Raw genomic sequence first — 25,577 nt, forward strand, 5'->3', positions numbered from 1 at the left:
TAATGTAGAACATCATTTAACCTTTTCCAATGAGTCTAGCAATAGGGAGTTGATACTCAAGATAAATAAGCAGAGAGTAAGACAGCATCAATTTGCCTTATATGAATTCAAGTCACCTGGTCAAGATGAACTGCATCCTGAAAGAACTGAAAGATGTGATTATGGAGTTACCATCAGTGATTTCTGAGGGACTGTTGATAATGAGAGAAGATTCAAGAAAAGCTAATGTCACATTTTTTTTTTTTTAATGGGAAGAGATTAGAGTCCACAAACTATAGACAATGAGCTTGGAATGGTGAAACAGATGCTGAGAAACTTCAGCCCTGTGCAGAGATGGGTATCTGTGAAGAATTTGCCACTATCATAAAGAATGTTCAGCACAGAGTCCAAATGGACAGCATTAAAGGCTAAAACAGAAGAACCATTGAAGACATGGACAAATATATTCCTAACTGGTATCTGGGTCAACAATCTCCACTCATTCCACCTCATCTTGTTCAGCTCCACCAGACAAATCTTCCTAAAATCCCACTTTCCCAGTGTTATTCTCCTGTTCAGAAACCTACCAGGGCTTCTCATTAACAACAGATAAAATGGAAGCTACACAAACATGGCCCCTACCTATCTTTCCAAAATTTTCTAATAGCTTTGGCCAGGCTAACCTACTCAGGAATATTAATGGTAGAAGTTGATGCTATATTTGCCTTCTTATCCTGTGTGATTCCTATGTCCTCCTAAAAGTTTTCCATAGAAATTCTGTCCTCATGCTGATAGACTTCCTCTAAGTCTCTTGATATATAGCCACCAATGCAGTATGCGGGCTATTCATTGATTATCCCTTGCTCTTACTATTTGAGTAACCTACTCCTTTTTTTGACCATTTATCTTTTATGAAACTATTCACATGCAATTCTTTATTGTTCTTTATTAATGTATCTCTACATTATCCCTTGATTCACCTAAAATTTTGATTCTATTCCATGATTTATATTACTTGATGAATACTAATATTAAAATATGGGATTTTTGGTCAAGAAGAAGCTTTGAGTTCTTAAAAGAATTTGAATCCAGCTTATTGTCTTCATACCCAATTGTGGTCCCAGATCACTGTCTGTCTACAGTTTTTGTGCAAGATACGTATGGTGGAAAATCCATCCTGGTAGATGAACTGATCAACAAGTTGCCTCATAATCTAGGCAAGAATTATCTTTATTCACTTGGGATTTCCTACATGGATAGTTAATCTGAACTTTTCTGAGTCATTATGGATCTCAGGAGGCTCTGTAGTATCACATGGCTTGTTGTAATCAACACAATGTCAACTGAAAATGGGGTACCTGAAGGATCTCATCATTTTTAGCAATTCGTCTTCCATTTGGACTCTGTGCTGAACATTCTTTATGACAATGGTAAATTCCCTTTGGTGGGCATGTTTTATGCCTAGTTTGATAGGCATAGTTAATATTTGATAGCAATAAGTAGAATTTATATTGCACTAATGTTTTCAAAACACTTTGCATGTTATCTCATTTGGTCATGTCATTGCTATTATAATACTTGCTTTACAGATGAGAAAACTGAAGTCAAGTGGTTAAGTAACTTGTCCTGGATTACACAGGTAATGAACATGTAAGATAGGATTTGGACTCCAGTCTTCCTGACTTCAAATTCAGTTCTCTAATCTACATTTCTACCTAAGTACCTTAGTTATGCTGTTTAATTAATAATTATGAGGTCATCAGATACCATCACTGGGAACCTTAGCTTTGTTTAGTCTCCAATCCCTGGTATTTCTCTTTTTCCTCAACTAGTCTGGCCAGACAGGAGAGTTAAGTTTGTGATTATGAAATACATGGTCCACTTTTCTTTTTTTAAAAGAAAAGTCATTTATTTATAAGGTATTTATACAAGGTCAGACCCTTATGGTTGCACCCTTCAGCGAATCTTGTATGATTTAACATATGCAGAGAGACACCTGATTGGAGGAAAACTATTAAGGAAAACCATGAACAAATGTTTTTGTTTGTTTGTTTTTGTTAAAGAAGTTTTTTGTTGTCTATACCTTTTACTCACTCATGTGACTGCAAAGATGTGGACCGTTACAGAATATAAATTGTAAGATTCTGCTTGTTCCCTTCTTGTATTTTCATGTGCTCCATATGTATGCAGATTATTCTCACATTTTATAGAGATGAGAAAGTAGGTATATGAATTATTGTTATTTTCTGAATTATCTTTTTTCTGGTAGTAATGCCATACCATGATTTGTTGCAAGTGTAGCATATCCTTCCTTCTTTAAGACATCTGAAAATTAGACTTCTTAGTACCTTCAAAATTGTGTTAGCTCTAGGATGGACTACAAATCTTGAACTGGTTCACTTCTTCATCCCTTCTTGGTATGTTTCAGTGTAATTTCTATTACTTCATGCTACATATCAAAGAGTGGGATATTTTAGTCCAAATATATGTTATTGGCAAGGGAAAAAGTGGTCTAGAAATCCTGATGGATCTTTTCAATTTTTCATCTATTTGTTGTGCTCTCATTCTTCATGTTTTCAATATAATCTGGCTTCATAAACAATCTAAACTTTCTGATTTTTTCCCCTAATACTTGCTTTTTTGTGAGGTGATGTTGCTTATCATTTTCCACAATATTGTTTTGTAAGATTTGACAAATGAGTTTGTATTCTTACTCATTGTTATTCTTGGCTGCTGTATTTCTTCACTAGGCAAAGGTCAAGTGTGCCTTTACCAAGGCTTTTAGGCCCTTTTGACTTTCTTGTTGGTATTGATAGTCTGTATCGATGCCCAATAAGTTAGAGGAAAATCCTATTGAAAATCCTTAACCTACAGTTAAGTTAATTTTTAGAGACAAAAAAAGTGTGTGATGCTTCCTTTTCTGACATGCTACCACCATCCCTCTAGCAGAGGAAGGAAACAGTCTCAGAACCATTTTTTTCATTAGGTTAATTATTTCATGGGTTGTCTTGGTCAAATAATTCATCATCTAGTTACCAACCTATTGGTGATGAGCCTTAGTCTTAGTATTTAGTCTGGCTGGTCCTTAGAAAGCACAAATAATCCGTTAATGCAACCATCATTTTCCAGCTTAGTAGAAACTAGAAGAACTTATACTCTACTGGCATAAACTCTGAGAATTTAGCACCAAACTCAATTCCAAGATGAAGCATTATAACAGGATTTTGTAATACACACGCATTTATTATATATGTATGTATACACATGTGCTTATATGGAAAGCCTGAACCCTTCCCTCATAAGTTGTCCTCACAACTGCCATGTAGAGTTGGAAAACTCAACTTCATTTTTATCTATCTCAGTAATACAAATATTATTATCCTCATTTTTGAAAAACAGATAAAATTTTGGCTTAGAAAAATTAGGTGAGTTACCTATAGCCACAGAGCTAGGAAGCATCATAGCCAGGATGAGAACACAGACCTTTGGCCTACAGGTCTAGTGCTCTGACCTCTACACATCAACTTTCAATTTTTTTCAGAGAATTCCAAACCATTTCTTTTTGGCCTTGTAATTAATTATTTGGTGGAGGGGAGAGTTCACTAGGGAGGATGGGAATAGGAGCAAAGAAACAAGTGATTTCATTTCCTCAATTTGTTTTGATGGTTAAACAGTAAGCAAGGAATTACTGAGCACCTGTTTGGTCCTCAGCAGTGTGTTTTCTAGACACTGTGGACCATATAAGAAGCTTCAGATCCCAAGGCATGGTCCTTAAACTCAAGGAGCTTAGAATCTAGCTAGAGACATGCATCATGTGCAACAACCAACAAGGAACACAAGAGAAGAAAGCATCATGCTAACGGCTAAATTATATGGAATCGTCTGTAAGTGGTGTAAGGAATTATTGTCTAGTACAGAAAGAAGAATGGGCTGAGGAGACCTGGGGTCTTTATTCTTTTCTGCATCTCCTGTGTTGCTTCTATTTCTTGAACTTCTGTTTCCTCACCTGTAGAGTAGGCAGGATGTAGAAGACAAGGTCAGGTTCTATGAGCCATGAGGGGAAATGAATAAGACCTGGAGTGTTGGAATAAGGCGTCTTCATAGTGGTGAAACTTTAACTAGGCCTTGAAGGATGGGTAATTAAAATGAGCTTACATTCCTTAACTACATGCCAGCTGATGGTGGGGCATGTGGTGGCTTAGAAGTGGTAGAAGGCAGCCAGACTATAATGAAAATATTGTCAGAGATGGACCACAGCATGGAGAATCTTTGAGCGTATGAAGGAACATTGTGTATGTAATTTAGGAATTTCTCCTGGCATTGGCTTACCATCATATTTGGATCATCCAGTCAGCCAATGGGAAGCCCCATGCTACTGAAAGTCTTCAACTGTTTGGGGAAAGATCACCTTCCTCTTTCTTTAGGGTATAGAACAAACACCGAATGTCTAGGCTCAAACCTTAGCTCAGGTACTAGCTGTGATCTTAAGCAAATCTTCACCTCTTTTGGTCTCAGTTTCCTCATCTGTAAAATGAGCAGAGCTGAAACAGATGATCTCTACTGCCCTTCCAGCTCTAGATTTTCCTATCCTGTGAACCAGGATATCCTAATTTTGAGTTCAGTACAAGTTTCCAGTAAAGGAGTTGCCTTTCTATAAAAATGATTTTGAAACCCATGTTTATGACCCATTCATTTCAAAGAATATCCAAAACAAGAGTGTTTTGTTATAACAGAAGATTTGGGAGGATCCCATGAGATTCTTTGTGATGGGGTTTGACCTGTAGTCTTTCAAGTATGTTAATGAAGCAAGTGATAAATACCAGACAAAATTCCTACTTAACCAGAAAGTAATAGTATTTTGGAATGTTTGACAGGGGCATGTAGTGACGTTAAATTAGTTTGGATGTAAAGATGTGGATTTCGGAGCATTTAGGCTAACTTGGTGTTTTCAAGTTAGTTTTCACTGCCTTTATCAATCAAATACATAGCCAACAGCAGGACATAATGTGTTGGAGCTTTGAAATTGTTGGGTGAAAATTTAACCGTTTATCCTTTATTTCAGCCAGGATTTATTGTGTGACTTTTGGAAAGAGAACCCTGTATTAGTTACTATGGAATTGGAATACAAAAGAAAGCTACCAAAGCAGCTCCAATAAAATTGGCATAACAAGATACATCTATACATTTACACACATACATACATGTATGCATTCATGTAGAGCTAGATTTAAAGGTGGGCAGGGAGGGGGAGGGGGTATAATGGAGGATAATTTTAATATGGCATTATTTCATGCACATTTTTTCAAGTCAGAAATTTTTACTCTTTATTATATGTACCATACTGAAGGCAATGAATGGTGGTCATGGGGCACCATTTTCAGATTTTTGTCTCGGACTTACAGGTGCCTGATCCTAGCTCCACATATCTGACCTAACTGGAGAACAAAGGCAAGGGTGTCACAAGCTATGTACCTTATTACTCCCACTCTCCAATATAATCCTTGTCCTTTTTACCTTTCACCTGGGCTTTTTCATCAGCCTTCCAGTTGGGTTGCCCACCTCCCAACTTTCCCTCCTTGATTTGTTCATATGCAAGTCATCAGAGTCTTCACAAAGTTATAGAATCTGAGTTACAAAGACCTCACAAGTTCCAGAGGTATCAAACTCCCCATATTCAAGTGTAATTGGGAAATGTGTAAGAAAAACAAATAAAAATACAATAAAACATAGATAATGTTACTTTGTGGTTTTCTAAGTCAATGGGCAGCCCATCCATTTCTATTAACTAGTGACCTGATCCATTAGAAACTGAACAGGAATGTCCTTTATCACATACCCAGCAAGTAATCGATCAGCCACTTTCTGTTTGAAGACCTTTAGGAGAAGAAATCATGATCTTGCAAAGCAACCTTTTCCATTTTCAGACAGCTGTGATTGTTAGGAAAGTCCTCTATGCCTCTTTGTAGAGCTACACTGATTGTATCATTCCTCTGGTTAAGAAGCTACCATGGCTCCCTATTGCCCCTTGCAGTAAGTCTAAATTATTCCTCTTGGTATTTGAACCCCTTCACCATGTGGCCCGGATCTGTATTACTCAGGCAATTATCCTGAACTGCTTACCAGCAAGTCACTTAACTATATCACCTAGATAGCTAGTAGATACATACTTAGTGTATATATCACACACAGGTATGTATCATTTGTGCATATGTGTGTGTATTCACACACATACACATGCATTATATATAAATGCACATGCATTTAGACAATTGCATTGTTATGCCTTATATTTGTGCTGTACTAACAAGTTTGGAAGTAGCCAGTGGCTCAGTAGATAGAGCACTGGGCTTGGAGTCCAGAGGAAGTGAGTTCAGATCCAGTCTCACACACTTACTTCCTAGCTGTGTGATCCTGGGCAAGTCACTTAACTTCTGATTGTCTGACAAAAGAGATCCACTGGATCTATGGGAGAGGGCAATGGCAGGCCACTCCAGTACCTTTGCCAAGAAAACCCCACTGGGGTCATGAAGGGTAGGACATGACTAAAATGACTAAACAACAATAACAGGTTTGCAAAATGCATCCATCACATCCATTATACCACTTGATCCTCACAGTAGCTTAATGAGGCAGGGCAGCTAGTCAGACATTTGCTTTACAGATGAAGAAATAGGTTTCTAAAGTATCTTCCCTTACTAGAATGACCTATGTACAATGAGATCCTTTTCCATGTGGGGACTGAGTATTTACTGCCTATACCATATAGTTTCCCTCAGTATTACATATTGTTTTTCATCATTCTGTCTCTCGCGCTTGTCTTGTCTCACCAGCAGGATGACAAATTTTTAAAAGGCAGAATTTTTCTCTTACTCCCACAGTGGGAGGTCTAGAGGAGCAAAAATAACTAAATAAATAAATGAGACTTGTTAACATGAAATAAGGCAGTAAAGATATTGTGGAGATGGATGAAGTCAATCAGGTAAGGGTTCCTGGAAGTAGTCAATCTTGAATCATACATTGACAAAACATTTGTAACTCTAGAATGACTGTTTTGAAGGATTTTGATAGAATAATAAGCAATTTCAAAATCCAAATAAACTAGGGTATCAAATTGATGCCACTTTGTAAACTGTAAACCACATATATAAATACAGAATATTATTTTAACATGAAGATACTCCTGTTGGGGAGTGAATAAGATTGGTGTGGAGTGAAAGTTGATTTGTAGGAGAAGTTTCAAAGATGAATTATTTTAAATGATTCATCAAATGCAGAATAGGGTCACAGAAAGAGTATTTAACTGGGAGTCAGAAGATCTGAGTTCTAGTTATGTTTTTCCCCTCTCTGGCCTAATTTCTATTTTTATTATTGAAGGGATGTGGCTAGTTGATTTCTGATGTTTCTTCCAGCTCCAGTATTCTGCGACATTCTATGATAAGCCCTATGGAACAAATTTGACCTGTGTGCCATCCGCTTTGCCTACTCAACCCTGATATTCCTGCTTCAGAAAGTTATTTCAGATTTCAGTAGGGTTTCATAGCTCAGACTGACCTGCCTTGCCCAATCCCATCATTATCTCCCTTTGCCATCTCTTCTCCTTGAAAGACTAACCTCTCCTCTCCAGTGTAGGCAAGTAGGAATCAATCACAGACATACTGGAGAGAAGAACTATTGTCTGAGGTGCACAGCCCACACTGTCTGGTCTGCATTTTTGCATAACTTGTTGTGGTCCTGGCTGTGTTGGGAAATTTACATCACTTGGCTCCATGAGGTGGGAACTGTCTTACCTTCTGTTCCAAGATTGCTTCAGTGTTTTATGCCTTCTAATTCATTACTACTATGTGTATAATAGGCACTGGGGAGGATAGAAAAATAAAAGAACAGAAATGCAAGACATTTTTTGTCCTGATGCTTGCAGTCTAGTTGGGGACTTATGCAGAGCTTTCTTATTTGTAAAATCAGTATATTTGATCAGATGGGGAGTTTTTAACTTAGAGAACCCATGGACCCTGAGAGATTTCTAGGAGGGGATCTATAAATTCCTTTTAAAACATATAGTTTGGTAACTGTATTTGAGTATGATTGGTTTCCTATGTAATTCTATGTATTTTATTTTTTTGCATTGGAAAAAAAAAAGATCTGAGACAGGGATCGTAGAATTCAAAGATTGACAAAAGGAGTCCCGAGACAGGAAAAAGTAGAGAATTTCTGAATTAGGTGATCTCTGAGGTCCCTTCTCATTCTGACATTCTACATTTAAAATTCCTTTTAACTCCATCATTTTATGTTCCATTTTCCAATATTTGATGTTTCAAGGATGCTTTTTCATATTTTGTGTTCTACATTCTAACATTTTGAGTTCTATGATCCCTCTCAGCTCTGACATTCTATGTTTTAAGGTCCCTTTTGGCCTCCAAGTTCTATGTTCCAAGGTCCCTTTTCTTGTCTAACTCAATTTCTTCTAACCTACTTTTCAATGTTATTATTCTATACTCCATGTTCTCTGTTCTCAGGTCCCTTTTCATTCTAATGCTCTGAATCTGTAAGTTCACTAATTCACACAACAGGTAAGTGCCAACGTGAGAGTCCATGTATGATTAAATACCAGAGTAATATGGATGGATAAATGCTAGATAAGCCCAGCAAAAGTGGAGATTTTTCTCTAGATTCACTAGAGTGAGAAAGGTCTTTGGGGCGGAGATAAAATCTGAAATGGGCTTTGAAGTATTAGGTAGGATATAGGTAGGGAGAAGTGAGAGTGAAGGAACACAACATAGGTCAGCCTTGGAGTCAGGCAGGAACGTGATTGTTCAGGGGTCACTTAGGAGACTGGCTTGACTAGATTGAGAAGTCACATAAATAGGAATCCCTCCTGTGTGCTCATTGCTGTATGTTTTATGAAGTGCTTTCACATGCATTCTCTTGTCTAAACCTCACCACCCCACTGTAGCATAGGCAGGGCTACTATTTAATACCCCTGTTTTATAGATGTAAAAACATAAGGTTCAAAGAGGGCCAAATTCATGTAGCTGAGGAGAATTCTTAGATCTTTTAATCGGACTAACCATACCAACATTTTATTGTAAATTTGTCATTTTTGTGACATAGACTAAAATTCCATCAGGCTAACTAATGTTTTGGGGTACCTATGTGGTACAATGGATAGAACACTGAGCTTGGAATCAGGAATACTCATCTTCATGAGTTCAAATCTGATTTAGAAATTTAGTAGCTGTGTGACCCTGGGCAAGTCACTTAACCCTGTTTACCTGTGTTACATCTGTAAAATGAGCTAGGGAAGGAAATGGCAAGCTACCCTAGTATTTTTGCCAAGAAAACCCCAAATGGGATCTCAAAGAGTCAGATATGACTGAACAACAACTGATGTTTTACAATGGTTTCTTCCTCTGGTCTAGAAATGCCCTTGATATACCCTGGTGGTTTGTATGTGACTACTATTTTCATATTGGATGAGCTACTTAGATGATAGCTGCCCTAGTGTCATCCTAGAATTTCATAGGGTTCCCAGAATGCAAAAGAAATTCATAGACAATGCTGGAAAGGACCTTAGTCCAGTTCCCTCATTTTACATGGGAGGAACTGAGGCCTAGGAGACTTGAGTGATTTGCCCAAGGTCAAATGAGTTGGGATTTGAACCTGGGTCCTCTGAATCCAAATCCATCATTCTGTCTACTGCACCATGTGGTCTATCTACCTTGACTCTTCTACTAGCTCTTCTACTTAATAGTTATATGTACGGGCAGATTTTTGCCCTTGCCACCAGGTTAATGATGAAGTTCAGATGGACAGTATCTGGTGTTGACTGTCTGGGGACAGCACAGGTTTTGAGGAGCAAGTAGTTTCCTGGAAAACAACAGTATCTCTGTGGTGTGTGTGTGTGTGTGTGTGTGTGTGTGTGTGTGTGTGTGTGTGTGTGTGTGTATGTGTGTGTGTATGTGTGTATGTGTGTGAGAGAGACAGAGACAGAGACAGAGAGAGAGAAGCTCTTGAGTCACAAAATAATCAAAATTGCAAAACATTGGAATGCTGCTTTACAAGAGTGGCACTGAGGAGAAGTCAAAGTCAATGTTGTTTGGTCCATGGGGTGCCCAGTTAGTGGGGCTGGTGAATCTCTTGAGCAAGAAAGGTTAGAACGGATTTCTTTCTTTAAGAGAACATAATACTTCTGAAAGTGAGAAAATGGAAGGGTTTCTAACAAACTCTGATAGAGTAAAGTTAAATTTGGATAAGTGGAATCTATTTCACAGAAAGAAGAAAAATAAATAGCAACACAAGGTGGTGGTAGGGAGGGCAGTGCAATGTTTCTGACTATGTATGAGTGAAGTGGGGGAGAAGGGATAAGAAGAGAATATACACTGGATCTTATCAATATCATCATTGATGTAACCCTATTATCAATATAGTGCTGTTATTTCTAAAACACAAGTAAAAAGATTTGAGAGACAGAACAAGAGTGGTTCCAGATCAGTATATATTTACATATAATGTTTATATATCTATCTGTTTTCTTCTATGAAAAAAAGGTTAAGTTTCTTGAGAGGATAGATTGTTTTATTCTTTGTATTGGTACCTCTAGTGCATTGGTAAACAGTAGGTGCTTAATAGATGTTTGTCAAATGGTTTATTGGCAGTTGTTGTAAACTACAAAATCTCCATTTAAAAAAATTAAATATTGGGCTGAATTTAAAAAAAAAAAATCTTTTGTCCAGGATGAGGGAGATGATAACCCTACTGTTGTGTGCCCCAATTAGCTTCCACCAGGAATATAATATTCAATTCCAGAATATTGTTATTCTTTTTCAGTCATGTCCAACTCTTCATGACCCCATTTGGGGCTTCCTTGGCAATGTTAGTGGAATGGTTTGCCATTTTCTTCTCCAGTTGATTTTACAGATGAGGAAACTCAGACAAACAGGATTAAGCAGCTTGCCCAGAGTCACACAGCTCAATGTTGTCACATTTGAACTCAGGTCCTCATAACTCCAGGCCTGATGCTCTATACACTGAGCTGTCCCAAAATATTGAGTTCATTTCTAAAATATGAATAGGGGAAAGCAACCATAATGGTGAGGGGACCAAAATACTTGTCAACTATAAAGATTTTATAAAGATTATTTGAAGTGACCAACAAAGTAGAAACTGGAGAAGACTTTGGGGGAGAATGATGTTCATTGTTTTCAAGGAGTTGAAAGGCCAACTTATAGTAAAGGTACTTTTCCTGTTATGTCCTTGAAGGAAGATCTAAAAACAGCCTATGGAAAACTCAAGTAGGCTATTTTTCAGCTAGAAAGAACATGGTGGCCATCATAGTTGGCAAAAATGGATGGAGCTGCTGCCTTAGGAGGTAATAAACTCTCCTTCACTGGATATCTTGATGTGGGGGCCAGATGACCACTTGGAGAAATTATAGACAGGATTTCTGCTTAGTATGACCTGGATTAAAGGAAGTCTGGGGGAATAATGTACCCTGTACCTCTGAAATTCTATGGTGTAGGACTCTGTTAAAAGGTTTTTGTTAGTGCAAAATGGTAGGTAGGATTTTAGGAGCTAGGAGCTATATTCAGAAGAATTTAGACCATCCACAGGCTAAAAGAATAGCACTTTACTTTTATAGTGCTTGATTTTTCTTTTCAAATTGCTTTCACAGTACTATCATTTTTGATACTTAGTTAATTCTATCAGGGAGATATGAAAGGAGCTATAATTCCCATCTGGGCTCAAAGAGGACAGCTGGGTGGCACAGTGAATACAGTGTCAGGCCTGAAATCCGGTAGACTCATTTTCCTGAGTTCAAATCTGGCCTCAGACATATACTAACTGTGTGACTCTGGGCAAGTCCCTCAACTCTGCCTCAGTTTATTTCATTTTTACAATGAGCTGTAGAAGGAAATGGTAAACAACTCCAGTATCTCTTCCAAGAAAATCCCAAATGAGGCCACAAAGATTTGGACACGACTGAAACAAGTGAATGACAAGTTTCAAAGAGAGGTATCCTATGTAAGATCAAACCATTATTAAGAGGAGAGCCAGACTTAAACCCAAGACTCCTAATCTACCATTCCTGCCCTCGTGTCATGCTGTTCTGAATCTACCTCCTAACTCAAATAGCCTGCAGATCTGAAAGGATGTTCTAAACTTAGTTAAGTGAGTACGGAAGGAGAACAGTTGCCTTTCCCTTTATCACTCCCCAGCCCTCTCACACAGCAAAGCAGGACCATCAAAACCCAGAGGTGCCTGGTGTAATCAAAGAGTCTGTCAGTCACTGAGGTTGGCATGGGTTTAGGCAACCCCCCCCTTCTGCTTCTATCCTCATTTGAATTATTTAAGCCATGCTGTGTGAGGGAGAGAGAAGGTATGGAGGAGATAGCCTGTATATCCGCCATGAAATCCCAGTTTCCCTCCCAGTACCGAGGACAGAACTCTGCTAGCTCCTTCCACTGGATCTTCTCTCACCCTACTGCTTGGAACATGGGTATACTTAACCCAAATCTGTCTGTTTTAATTACCCTCCTCTGGGCAGATAAAAGCTTTCTATAAGTTTGCTCTCTCGAGCATTCCTCTGTGGCTTCAATACCAGCGATTAAAGTTTGAAAGGAAAACAAAATAGGAAAGAAAAAGAGAGAAAAGAAAAAAAAAAAACAGCCCTAACCTTTAGCTCCTTACTCTTGGTCCCCTGACTACTGCTTTCACTGCTGACCTAAATTCCCCTTTCTTAATTGCATTTTATCCCCTCTTGTTGGATTCTTTGGGTACCTAACTTTCCAGCCTTGGAGAGGGAGAGTAAACCCTTTTCCCTTCTCCCACATCAGTCCTCACCCTTCACCCTTGTTCTTGAAAGATATGTAAACTGCAAAGCACCTCTGAAATGGCCCTAGGAAGACAACTTGAGATAAAGGACAATGCATTTGAGTGGGAGTCCAGGAATATAAGTTCAGACCCTAGCTCTCTTGCTCACGACCTCTGTGATCTTGTGCAAGTCACTTCATTTCCCTGGACTTCACTTTTCTCATCTTTAAGATGAGACAGTTAAGATGAAACAGTTGGATTAGATTTGTTCTTATTGGTTGATGGTTTCAGTCATGTCTGACTTTTTGTGAACCCATTTGGGGTTTTCTTGGCAAAGGTACTGAAGTGGTTTGCCATTTCTTTCTCCAACTCATTTTACAGATGAGGAAACTGAGGCAAACTGAGTTATGTGATTTGGCCAAAGTCATATAGCTAATAAGTATCTGATGCCACTTTTGCACCCAGGTCTTCCTGACTCCAAACTTGGTGCTCCATCCACTGTGCCACCTAGCTGGACTAGGTAGCCTCTAAATTTGTTTGTTTTTTCCCAGTCCCAAAGCTAACATCCTATGATACTGAAACCTCTATGATCCCTTCTAACTCTGTCTGTGATCTTAAAAGTCTCAGATCTCCTTATCTAGCTCTGCTAACCTCCAACCTCATATCTCCAAATGTCTTTCAGACATCTTGAACAATATATTAGAGACATATTAAACTCAACATGTCTCAAACTGAACTCATTATCTCTTCCACTAAGCCATCTCTCTTTTCAAACTTCCCCATTACAGTCTATGACAACACCATCTTACCAGTACCTCAGGCTCACAATTGAGGTTCCATCTTTGCCTCATCACTATCTCTCACCCTCCATATTCAATATGTTGCCAAGTCCTGTTGTCACCTTTGTAATATCTCCCATATTCCCCCTTCTCTTCTCTGAAACTGACACCACCTAGGTACAGGCTCTCATCCCTTCACATTTGGACAGTTGTAATAGTCTTATGGTTGTTTTTCCTGCTACAAGTTTCCCCCCACTCCAGTCAATTCTATATTCCTCAAGTGTTATCCTCCTATACTCATTAAACTCCAGTGGCTCTCTATCATTCTCCAGGTCAAATACAAAATTCTCTCTTTGGTGGTCAGAACCCTTCATAATCCACTTCTCCCCACCTTTCCACTCTTCTTACATCTTATATTCTCCCATATACTCTTTGATCCAGTGACACTGGTCTCCTTGTCATTCTCTAAACAAGACACTCCTGTATTTGCTCTGGCTTAGAATGTTGTCCCTCCTAATCTCCATCTCCTGGCTCCCTTCACTTCCTGCAGATTCAATCTAATATCCCATCTTCTTTCTAAATTTCTCATAATTCTAGTGCCATCTTTCTATTAATTATTTCCTGTTCATCCTGTATATAGATTGTTTGTACTTATTTGTTTACTCATCTTCCCAACTAGAATGCAAGCTTCTTCTTTTCCCTTTCTTTATATCACCATTGCTTATCATATAGCACGTGGCACATAGTAGGCACTTAACCAGTGCTTATTGACTGACCGACTATGAGCCATTCATTTATTCTTCCATCCATAAAACACTACATGCTAATTATGTTTGAGGCTCTGGTCTGGGTGAAGATAGAAATGTAAAGATAAAAAAAAGACAGCCTCTACCTTGATGGTGATTGTAATCTAGTAGGGTGTTAAAATAATGAATTTGGATGGACTTAGTACAAATTAGAACATGATAAATGCATAAGAGGAGTAGAAGGTACTTTGTAATGAGATAAGTGAGTAATCAGTTTCCACTAGTGCTATCAGGAAACAAATTTCTTCATGCACTTGATTGAGTAAAGCTGAAGAGGGTAAGGAGACCATTCTAGTTATAAGAAAGTGAACAAAAGCCTGGAAGATGGAAATCATAGGACAATTTCTGGGGACTGTGAATAATCTAGGGAACATAAGAGTATATGATGGGAAATAGTATGAGATAGGTTTGCAAACTTACTTATAGCTGGACCCTGATTATGGAGGGAATTGAATATCAGGCAAAGATGTCTGTCCTTCATTCCTAAATAAGAAAATTGTCATCAGCAGCACCACCATCATTGTCATCTTTTGCATTTGGATAGCATTTGACAGTGAGCTAGACTGGACCGATAATTGTCCTCCTCACTTCACTGCCTGTTCATCTGGGATCCTTCCAACCCTTGAACATCATGGACTAAGAGACTAACTTGTATATGATGTGTCCTCCCTCAATCTTCCTTAGGATCATAAAATCGTAGAATGTTAGTGCTAGAAGGGACTTTACAGAACATTTTATTCAGACCTCTTATTTTAGACCTAAGGAAACTTTTTCCCAGAGAGTTGAAATGCCTTACTTGACAAGCAACACAGGCCTCAGAGGAAGATACAGATGGTCCTAGAACTCAGGTCTCCAGATTTCCAACATAGCCCTTTTCTATTACATGACAAATATTATTAAATGTAGTTGCAAATGCTGCAGATATAGCAAATATAGTTGGCTTTTAGTGTCCTAAAAGGAAAGTTTCTATGATCTTTTCAAGTTTATTCTGTTCTACCACCTAAAAAAAATTAATTGTTGTTGTTATTTTTGCTTGATTAGTATTTGGAATAAACTTGCCATTTCTCTGGCTCTTGAGGGTCTTGTGGCTTTCTCCATGTACCCAGGTTCTGAGATTTTCATCTTCCTACTCAATATTTCTGATGCTGTATCTGTATTAGTGGGTGGAAAGCAGCTAAAAATAGATACCCAACTCATGGGAAAACAATAATGGCATTTCTACTTGAAGATAATTTAAGGACAATAACATTATGAGGTGGAAAGAGGATTGGAATGAGAATCAGGAGAGCTGGTATCTTTGAGTTAATCTTGATGTGCATGTATTTAAGTTTTCAGTTGTCTTTGGGTCTACTACAGTAAGCCAGTAACCTCCTACCATCTCTGAAAGGACATATTTAACATTTGCCTACATATAAAAGAAAGGTGATTGTTGTATAAATTCTGGTAGTCTTATATTCAAATCCCAGCTTTGTCACTTAATATCATTTTGATTTTATACAAGTTACTTTCAACTCTCTGGGTCTAATTTCCCCATCTGTAAAATGAAGGAGTTGGTCTAGATCAGAGCTCTACCTCTTTTGATGGAGCTCTTTGACAGCCTGGTGAAATCTATGGACTCTTCAGAATAATGGTTTTTAAATCCATAAAATAAAATAAAATACAAAGAATTTTAAAGAAAGCCAATTACACTGAAATATAGTTATTAAAATATTTTTTAAAAGGCAAAGAAAGAAATTCATGGACTCTGAGTTGAGTCTTTGGTCTGGGTTATAATAATAATTGGTGTCTTTATAGCCCTTTAAAGGTTGTGGTGTAGTTTATAAGCATTATCTCATTGGAACTTAACAATTACCCCATGAAGTATGAACTATAGGTCTCATTATCCCCACTTTGTAGCTCAGGAAACTGAGGCTTTAAGAGATTATATAAATTGTCCATGGTCACAAAACTTGTATATAACAGACATAGGACCTGAGCCCATGTTTTTCTGATATTCTAGGTCAATGTTCTATCCACTACCACATGGGAGGTCCCTTCTTTCTCTATATCCTGTGATTCTGTGGCCTAGCCTAGACTTTACCAATTGCTTCAAGAGTCTGCACAAAGTTACAACCTCTATGAGTCTTATTTTCCTGTCTGTAAAATAAAGGGATTTAAACAAATGAAGTCAGAGGTCCTATAAAATGCTAAGATTCTATTAGACTTCAGAGTTGATATGGATTTATGCTAATGATATGCAAATCACATGCAGAATTACGTGTGGCCCTCCAGCTTGGTACATCTGGATGTGGCCTCCCAGGGAAAATCCTCTGGGATTGTTCTGCCTAGGCTCATACTAGGAAGCACTACTCCCTCATGGTGATGTCTATTCCTCTCCCCCCATTCCCCATCTGTTGGAGGGTCTCTCTGTACGCCCCAGAGTGCATAGTTTGTTTGAAGCACTGTTAGGTGTGAAACAGGAGAAGAAAAAAGTAGATTTAGTTCTTAAAGAATACACACGGCAATATGAATTTTTGGGAGGAAATGACTTTATAGAGAAATAAACAAATTCCATAACCCTGGCCCTGAACTTCCCAGTTTGCATTCTCCTGTCTCCTTTCCCAGGTAAATATTTCCCAGAGAATTTCTGGGAACATTGTCTCAAACCTCTCTTGTCTTTTAATGTGTTTTTGTTTTTGACCCCCCCCCCCTTGGTTCCTGTGAACCCCACTCTTTTGCCTGTCTCCTTTACTTCTGGGCCTGTTCTTTGCATTTTCTTTTGCTGTCTCTTGGGTCCTTGCTGTCTTCCCCTTTTCTCTCTTTGCTTTGAACAGAGGCACACTCAGAGCAAAAACTGGTCTCAGAAAGGTTCTGAACTGAGAGCGCCCTACAGATGTATAAACATTTTACCTTCCTAACCCTGAGATCTCCCTTCCAAAGGCAACAGGAAAAGGGGGGAACTAAGAGCCCCTGGCAAAATAAAAGGGGGGGGGTTGGAGGATGGCCTGTTTCAAAATTTTCAATTTTCCCATTAGAGGTGACTTTCCTTCTCCTTTGAGTGGGGGGGGGGGGGGGGGGAATGGGGAGAGGAGAAGGAGGGGTCAGGGCTTGGAGGTGGGAAAGAAAATACAATGAGCCCTCTGGTAACCTTTGCTCTTGTTGATACTAGACAAGACCACACCGTTAATGAGTGATCGTTAGCAGATGGCTGTTGAGCAACTTGGTCCAAATCTGAAGTGAGGGCCGAGACCCTGGGAGGTGTGAGGGAGGAAGGAGACCTTAATATTTTGTCTCCTAATGCCGACTAAGCTGACAAAGATTTATGATTTCCAAGTGGGCTCCTTTGGTGGGAGTTTGTGGAGGTTTTCATGTTTTTGGCAAATTGACTCAGGGACTGTAATATGGGTGCCATGTTTTTATGTTCTTGTCTGTTTCACACTCTTTCCACTTACTTTTCTTGCTGCAGATCCCAGATTATCAAACCCAAGAGGACAGATAGAGTCAGTATCTTTTGTCTTCCTGTGTCCTTCTAGTTGTAGTTCTAAAGATATGAATAAGCACCCTTCCTCTCACTGTTCCTTTCTTTCCTATCTACCAGTTGTTTTAACAATCACTATACTCTTTGTCTTTCTGATAATTTCTCCCAATGCTGGCTCCTTCCTCCCCTCCTGTTGAAATATTCAGGTCCCTCCTATCCTTAAGAAAAAAAAAAAAAACATATACCTTGCCACCCTCTCCCTCACCACCCTCTCAAAATGTCATCTCTCTCTCTTCCCTATTGATAGTCAAAGCTGGTCCCTTTCATTTCTTCATTTTCTACTTGCTCTTCAGTCATTTGCAGTCTGATTTCCAATCTTACCACTCTAGAAGATCACCAATCACCTTTTAACTGCCAGCTTCACTGACCTTTTTTTTTTTGTTTTTTTTAATTCTCTCTCTCTTTTTTTTTTTTTTGTGTTGACTTCCAGCAGTTTCCTACCGCTGGATACTCCCCCTCCTTAGTTGTTATTGTGCCACTGTACTTACCTGGTTTTTCTCCTACCTGTTAGACTACTTCTCCATCTCTTGAAAGGTTTCATCTTTTTCCTCCCCCTTCTAAATATAAATCCTAAGCTCATATATCCTGAACTGGAAGGCATCAGAAGTTATCTTGTCTAATGCCTTTATTTTAAATTTGAGAAAATTGAAGACCAGTTAAGTGAGTTGACCAAGGCCATCCAAGTAACTATATTGCCTCCATCAAAGATTCTATCTTCATATCTCTTCTCTCTCTTCACTCTTTTCAGATGATTCACACACATATATGTGGAGCCACTAAGTGGTTCAGTGGGTAGAGTGCCAGGTCTGGAGTTAGGAAGAATCATCTTCAAATCTGATCTCAGATACTTACTAGCTGGATGAACTTGAACAAGTAACTTAACCCTGTTTGCCTCAGTTTTCTCATTTGTAAAATGAGCCAGAGAAGGAAATGGCAAACCACCGGTGTTATCTTTGCCAAGAAAACCCCAAATGGGGTCACAAAGAGTTAGACACTATTGAAAAATGACAGAACAGCAAAACCTGCATCGGTAGGTAGAAGGATAATGTTTGGGATTTCACTGGTATAATGAACTGCTTTGAAGAGGTTCATTTTGCTAATGCAAATGTCAAATGCTCTGCAGCTTTTGGTCTTTAGAGAGTTTGGGGAGGTGAGAGATTTAAGTGAGTTTCCTACGGTTTGACAGAAACAGTATTTTTCAGAGGTAAGACTTGAATTCAAGTTTTCTTTACACTCAGAGTAGCTCCCTTTCTACTACACCTTGTTTCTTTTCATGTACACCCTCATACATACCACCCCCACCCCCACACACACTGGTCTTAGTCCTAGAGCTGTTCTCTATACTGTAATGCCTTGTGTGTGTTTGTGTGTGTGTGTGTGTGTGCACGCTATGGTGTGTTACATGCATATATATGCAGCAGCTATGAATGTATCCAGCCCCTGAACTCACCTGAAATCCAGGGCCACAGTTTTACTAGCTTACAGGATATTTACACCTGGATATCCCATAGGGATTTCATATTTAACATATCTAAAATTAAATTCATCATCTTCTTCCCCTCCCTTTCCTTTTCTCCCCTGGGGCAGCTAGGTGGTGCAGTGGATAGAGCACCAAGGAAGGAGTCAGGAGGACCTGAGTTCAAATCTCACCTCAGACACTTGACATTCACTAGCTGTGTGACCTTGGGCAAGTCACTTAACCCCAATTGCCTCATCCTGGTTCATCTCCAGTCATCCTGATGAATATCTGGTCACTGAATTCAGATGGCTGTGGAGGAGAAGTGAGGCTGGTGACCTGCACAGCCCTCCCTTACTCAAAACAAAGTCAAGTGCAAATCAGGTCACCATTACTCTGATGGCAAGGTCTTCTTTGGCAACAAAGGACGAACACGCACACTCTTGTCCCCTGTACCTGTTGATGTTGCCAATATCCTCCCCATTTCCTCCCCTCCCAAACCCAAATCTCTGAGTACCTGTGATTCTTACCTTGCTTCAAATGTCTGGTCAGTTTTCAAATCATGTCAGTTTTGCCTTGGAAGCTTCTTTCACATATCCACCTCCTCTTTTCCATTCATGTAGCCACTACTTCAGTACCTTATTAAATCTCTTCTAGATTGTTGAAATAACTTCTAAACTCTTTCCCCCATTCCTAGTCTCTTCCCCATTCTCAAACTCATCCTTCACACAACTGTAAAATTAATCTTCCTGGTGGACAGGCCATATCATTCCTCTATTCAAAACCTTTTGAAGGCTTTCATTCCCTGTGTGATAAAATACATTCTTTAGCTCAGCATTTAAGGCTTTCCATGCTCTAGTCACCCTTTCACCCTCATTTCCCACTCTTCACCTTTATGACCTCTAATTTTCTCACCAGATTGGACAAGTAGGTATTCCCAGGTCATGTCTTATAATCACCTTCCTCTGTGCTTTGCATGGCCTTACTTCAAAAGCTCTTCCTGTGCATTGCTGACACATGAAATGACTTCACTTTACTGCAAGATTCGGGTGAAATTACATTTCTTCCATAAAATTTTCTGAGATGTTACCAGATAGATGGAAGTGATCACTCCAATTCTCTTAGTGCTTTGTCTATTCTATCCTTTGTCCTTATCATATTTTACTATATTTCATATATATTTGTTGACATACTGTGTGGCCCCTGTCATGTTATCTGTTCACCGATAGTAGAAACTATGTTCTTTTTTCACCTTTGTAACTCCAAGGCCTTGCACATACAATACTGGGAATGTAACCAGCATTTGCTGAATTATATTGATTGTAAATAGAGAGTAAGAAAATAAAAGATATGATTATGAGAATGACATCCATTTATTCATCAGCAGACATTTTTAAAATACTCATTATATGCAACAGATTTTGCTAGGTCAGGATAAGATGACCAATGGAACATAGTTCCTACCCTCAAGTAGTTTCTAGTCTAAAAGGAGATTTAAGCTACTTATTGGAATAAATATGATGCAAATTGGGATAGGATTAGTGTATAAAATGAGTATAAAATGCCCTGAGATTAGCTTAGTGAATTGGACTTGGGGATCTAATGGAGACTGGTCAGCAAGAAGTTGCCAGTTTGAGACATTCTCTGACATAAAGAGAAAGAATAGCTATGTTCATACTTAGTGCAAGACCCTAAGTTCAATGTCTGAGTAAAGACTGCGAGGACATTCTCAATTTATTATGCTGGACATTCTCCATGAGCATCCTATTAGTGCTAATGGAAAATGTGCAGCTTAAGTTATGATGGCGGAAATCAATCTTGAACGTGAAGTAGAAATTGTCTAAAAGGGTATATTGCATTCATTTTTATCTCCCTCTCCTTCCTTTCTCTTTCTGGCTCATATATTATTGTCTAGTGACTATGCTTTATTCTGTATTTCACAAAGACTTCGGAACTCAGAATTTCAAGGAGCTTTAAGGGCCATTTAGTCAAATTATTATTGTTATTGTTTGTCCTTCCTTCTCAAAGAGGATGAGGGTGATGTCTTGGCTTACTAGTGAATTGGATTTAAGTGAGGCAGAGCTGGGCAAACCTCTAGTGGTATCAAACTCAAATATAAATGGCTACCTGTTGGCTGCTTATCAACTTAGAAAACTACAAATTAACATTATCTGTGTTATATTGTATTTTTACTTTCTTCATTAAACATATCCTAATTACATTTTAATTTAACTCTCTGCACTCTAGGACTGGGAATTTTGCCTTTTACAAGTTTGACATCTCCTTGTCTAGTCCAGTTCCTACTTGAAACATCTATGTGAAAGGGGTTGGACTGAATGACCTCTGAAGTCCCTTCTAACTCTGAGATTCTAGAGCTAAAATATTCTCATAATAGAGAACCTCATAGATCTTCCTTCACTACCCTTTTCTATGTGCCTATAGAATATTGTGTATTATAGCTAGCTATATTTATCTTATTCCTATATCAGACCATAAACTGTATGAATGAAGCTGTTGTATATTATTTAAACCATATTTGATCATACCTAGTATAGTCTTCTATTCAGCATGCTGAACATATGAAAGTATGAATGTATGAATTCCATTTGCTGAGTGTGCAAATGACTGAATGTATTCAAGACAAGACATATGTCTTCATAAAGACAGGGCAGTTAGGGAAGGGATGAGCGAAGGAATACATCTAGAGATAAAGTCAGGAGAACCTTTTGCTGAGGTTTCCACTGGTAGATCAACAGTACAGTGGAACCTTCACTACCCTATGAATAAAATTGATACAAACACAAAGAATGACTTTCCTTTATAGTGAATGTCATAGCTAGCCTGGCTTCTGGCCAGGGAATAGGAATCATATCTATTTTGCATGTCTGGAGCACTTGACCCCCAATTCTCCTGTCTAGCTATTGCAGCAGTTTAATTGCTAAGATAGATTTTCATAAGTTGGGGAGGGGTGAGGAAACAATTTTGTGTTTTGTTATGTTTATTCATTCATATTTCTTTTTTGGGGACACATAGGACTGTATGACAAATGTTCTTACACCTCTCGTGACCGAGGATGGGCCGTGGGGATTCACACCATCAGTGACCAGGGCAGTAGAGATCCCCGTTATTTCTTCTCCATGAAGACAGACCGGGCTCGGAAGGTGACTGCCATCAGTGCTCATCGAAGCTATCTCCCTAATCAATGGGTGCACCTTGCTGCCACATATGATGGACGATTGATGAAGCTCTATGTGAATGGTGCCCAGGTTGCAATGGGTGGTGAGCAAGTGGGTGGAATCTTTAGCCCTTTGACCCAGAAGTGTAAAGTGCTCATGCTTGGTGGGAATGCTCTAAATCATAATTATCGGGGTTACATTGAGCATTTCAGTCTTTGGAAGACAGCTCGATCTCAAAAGGAGATCATATTGGACATGGGGCGAGCAAATCATGGACTAGGCACTGGACTACCTCAGCTTGTTATTCAAGAGAACTTAGAGAACATGAAAAGCATGTGGTCTTCTATGAAAGATGGAAGCAGCCCCCAAGTTGAATTTGGCTACCACCATGGTTTACTGCTTGATACTAGTCTGGAGCCCCCCTTGTGTGGACAGACCCTCTGTGACAATGTAGAAGTGATTGCCAGCTATAACCAGCTCCCTAGTTTCCGCCGCCCCAAATTGGTACGTTACCGAGTGGTGAACATTTATGATGACAACCATGAGAATCCAACAGTCAGCCAACAGCAGATTGAATTCCAGCACCAGCAACTGATAGAGGCCTTTGACCGCTATAACATCACATGGCAGCTGGAAGTGCTGGAAGTTAAGAATTCATCCCTACGCCATCGTCTCATCCTCGCCAACTGTGATATCAGTAAGATTGGAGATGAGAACTGTGATCCTGAGTGCAACCACACTCTGACAGGTTATGATGGTGGGGACTGCCGGCACCTTCGACATTCAGCATTCAGCAAGAAGAAGCAGAATGGTATATGTGACATGGATTGTAATTATGAGAGATACAACTTTGATGGTGGAGAGTGCTGCAACCCTGAGATTACTGATGTCACCAAGACATGCTTTGACCCAGACTCTCCATACAGGTAGGCATCTTTTTCAGCAAAAATCTTGTACAAACAGTACCTGTAGTTGCTAGTGGAGACATTTCTACAGATGAAAAAACGGAGGCACAGAGAGACAAGGTGAATTATGCAAAGTCCCAAAGCTAGGTAGTGGCAGAGCTAGAACTAGGAGTCAGGTCTTCTGACATCTAGGTTCACTGTGCTCACTCTTTCATTCAGGCTCTAGAGGGCATATGCACGAGGAGAGACTCGGGGAGGTGGGAAGAGTACTCAGTCTACTTAATAGCTGACTGAGCTTCCACTGTGGACTATATAATAAAACTAGAAACCCAGAATCAAACTGTCCTGAAATTGGTCTAGGCTCACTTCTGGGAATGTCCTTCAACCCTGAGGGCTAGAGATCCCAAGTCAAGAAGAATCAGTTGTTCTGAGTTTCTCTGGTTAAAACTGAACTGTTAATAGTGGCTTTCCATTTAACACGTATAATAGTGGACTTGCTGCTATTTTCAGTGCATTTGCTGGTCTTTACTTGTTTGTTTTGTTTTGGTTTTTTTCGTTCGTTTTTTTTTTTGCTGGCTCTTCTCTTAGAAAGTGCTGGACTCTTGAACACAAACACAATAGCTATACGGATAGGGATGCTGGCTGGGGGAGTAAGGAGATGGACTGGGAATCAAGGAATTCTGGGAGTCAGAAAATATAGGAGCCTCTCTGCTTGAGACATAGTCTTGAACTTTCAAATATGGCATTTTAATACTTGAAGGGATATAGTACTCCCCTTGTTTGGACCTCAGTTTCCTTTTATGAAAAATAAATGGCTTGGACTAAGTGTTTTTTGTTATTCCTTTTAAATCCAAAAAAAAATTCCATGATTCACTGATTCTAGGTTAAGGACAAAGAATTAAGGGGAGAATAGTTTGGCTCCTAAAATAGTCTCCTGAAACCTATAACACTCCCTCCTTATCCCCCAACTCCTTTCAAGGCAGAGGTTCTCAACTTCTATGTGCCATAGACCCCTTTGGAAGTCTTGTGGAGCCAATGGACCTCTTCTCAGTATAATGTTTTTAAATAATTGAAAGAAATGCTAAGTTTCAGTTAGGGTTTAGTGGGGAAAGCATATATACTTATTTACATGCATGCATATATGTGTATATATGTATACATGGCTACATATATGTATGTACATATACATATATATGCACATTTATTTACTACCCCAATTTACGATACCCCTGAAATTTACCCATAGATCTTTTGGGGTTCTAGACCTGAAATCAAGGATACCTATTAAGGGAGACTGTAGAGAGATCCATCAATCAAAAATAATATATTAATGCCCATAGGTCTGTGCCCAATCTTATGCACGGGTCCACAATTGAAGCAGGAGTCTCATTTGGTTCCTTTTTTCCCAGTTGGCAGTCTTTTTCAGGAGAAAGGACTAATATTCTTTTTAAAATTATTTTATTTGTTTTCAGTGTTCTACAATCACTTCCATATATCTCAGATTTCTTCCCTCCCTCTCCCCCTTCCCCCTACCTCCCCACTCCTTCCTGAGGTGGCATAGAGTTTTATATAGGTTCTACACATACATTCCCATTACACACATTTTCACCTTAGAAAGACTAATATTCTTATGAAAAATAGTGAGCAGCATGGGGAAGTACTGAATTTGATGATACATTGTAATACAGATTTTAAATTCTTTAGAGGTTCAGAGGAGAGGGGAGCCAATGAGAGAAGGAGTAGGTAGGGAAGGTTGGGTTTCAGATGGTCCTTGAAGAATTGGTAAGGAATAATATTGACAGCAACAATAATAGTACTTACATAACATCTTAAGGTTTGCAAAACACTTTACATAATCTATCTTATTTGATCCTCACAACAATCCTGTAAAATAGGTGATATTACTGCTCTTATTTTACAGATGGGGATAAGAAGATCCTATAGGTAGGAGGGCATTATTTTACCTGAGATGAAAATAAGAATGAGGGTAGAATGGCAAACATATGTAAATAAATGGCAGATAGAATCCCTTTAGGTCTTGAAACCAGAGAAGAATTGTGCAAGAAATTTAGGTGAAATCAAATTATTTTACCTCCCTCAGTTGTCCTTTCTGTTCAGTGAGGGGGAGGAATGAGTCTGTTCATTGGACTAG

The 25,577-nt window shown here is 39.0% G+C and overlaps 1 protein-coding gene across 3 annotated transcripts in view; it reads left to right on the top strand.

The window, feature by feature from the left end:
- PAPPA (pappalysin 1) overlaps positions 1-25,577 on the top strand; it is a 287,476-nt gene that overhangs the window by 15,814 nt on the left and 246,085 nt on the right. For all 3 annotated transcript variants that reach the window (XR_011972082.1, XM_072631746.1, XM_072631747.1), the window contains exon 2: positions 22,378-23,446. Coding sequence is in view for 2 of the 3 variants with exons in the window: in XM_072631746.1 (XP_072487847.1) it covers positions 22,378-23,446 (1,069 nt within the window). In the remaining variant the exon portion in view is untranslated. The remainder of the gene's footprint in view (positions 1-22,377; positions 23,447-25,577) is intronic.

Source organism: Notamacropus eugenii, chromosome 1, assembly GCF_028372415.1.
Source record: "Notamacropus eugenii isolate mMacEug1 chromosome 1, mMacEug1.pri_v2, whole genome shotgun sequence".
NCBI lineage: Eukaryota > Metazoa > Chordata > Mammalia > Diprotodontia > Macropodidae > Notamacropus > Notamacropus eugenii.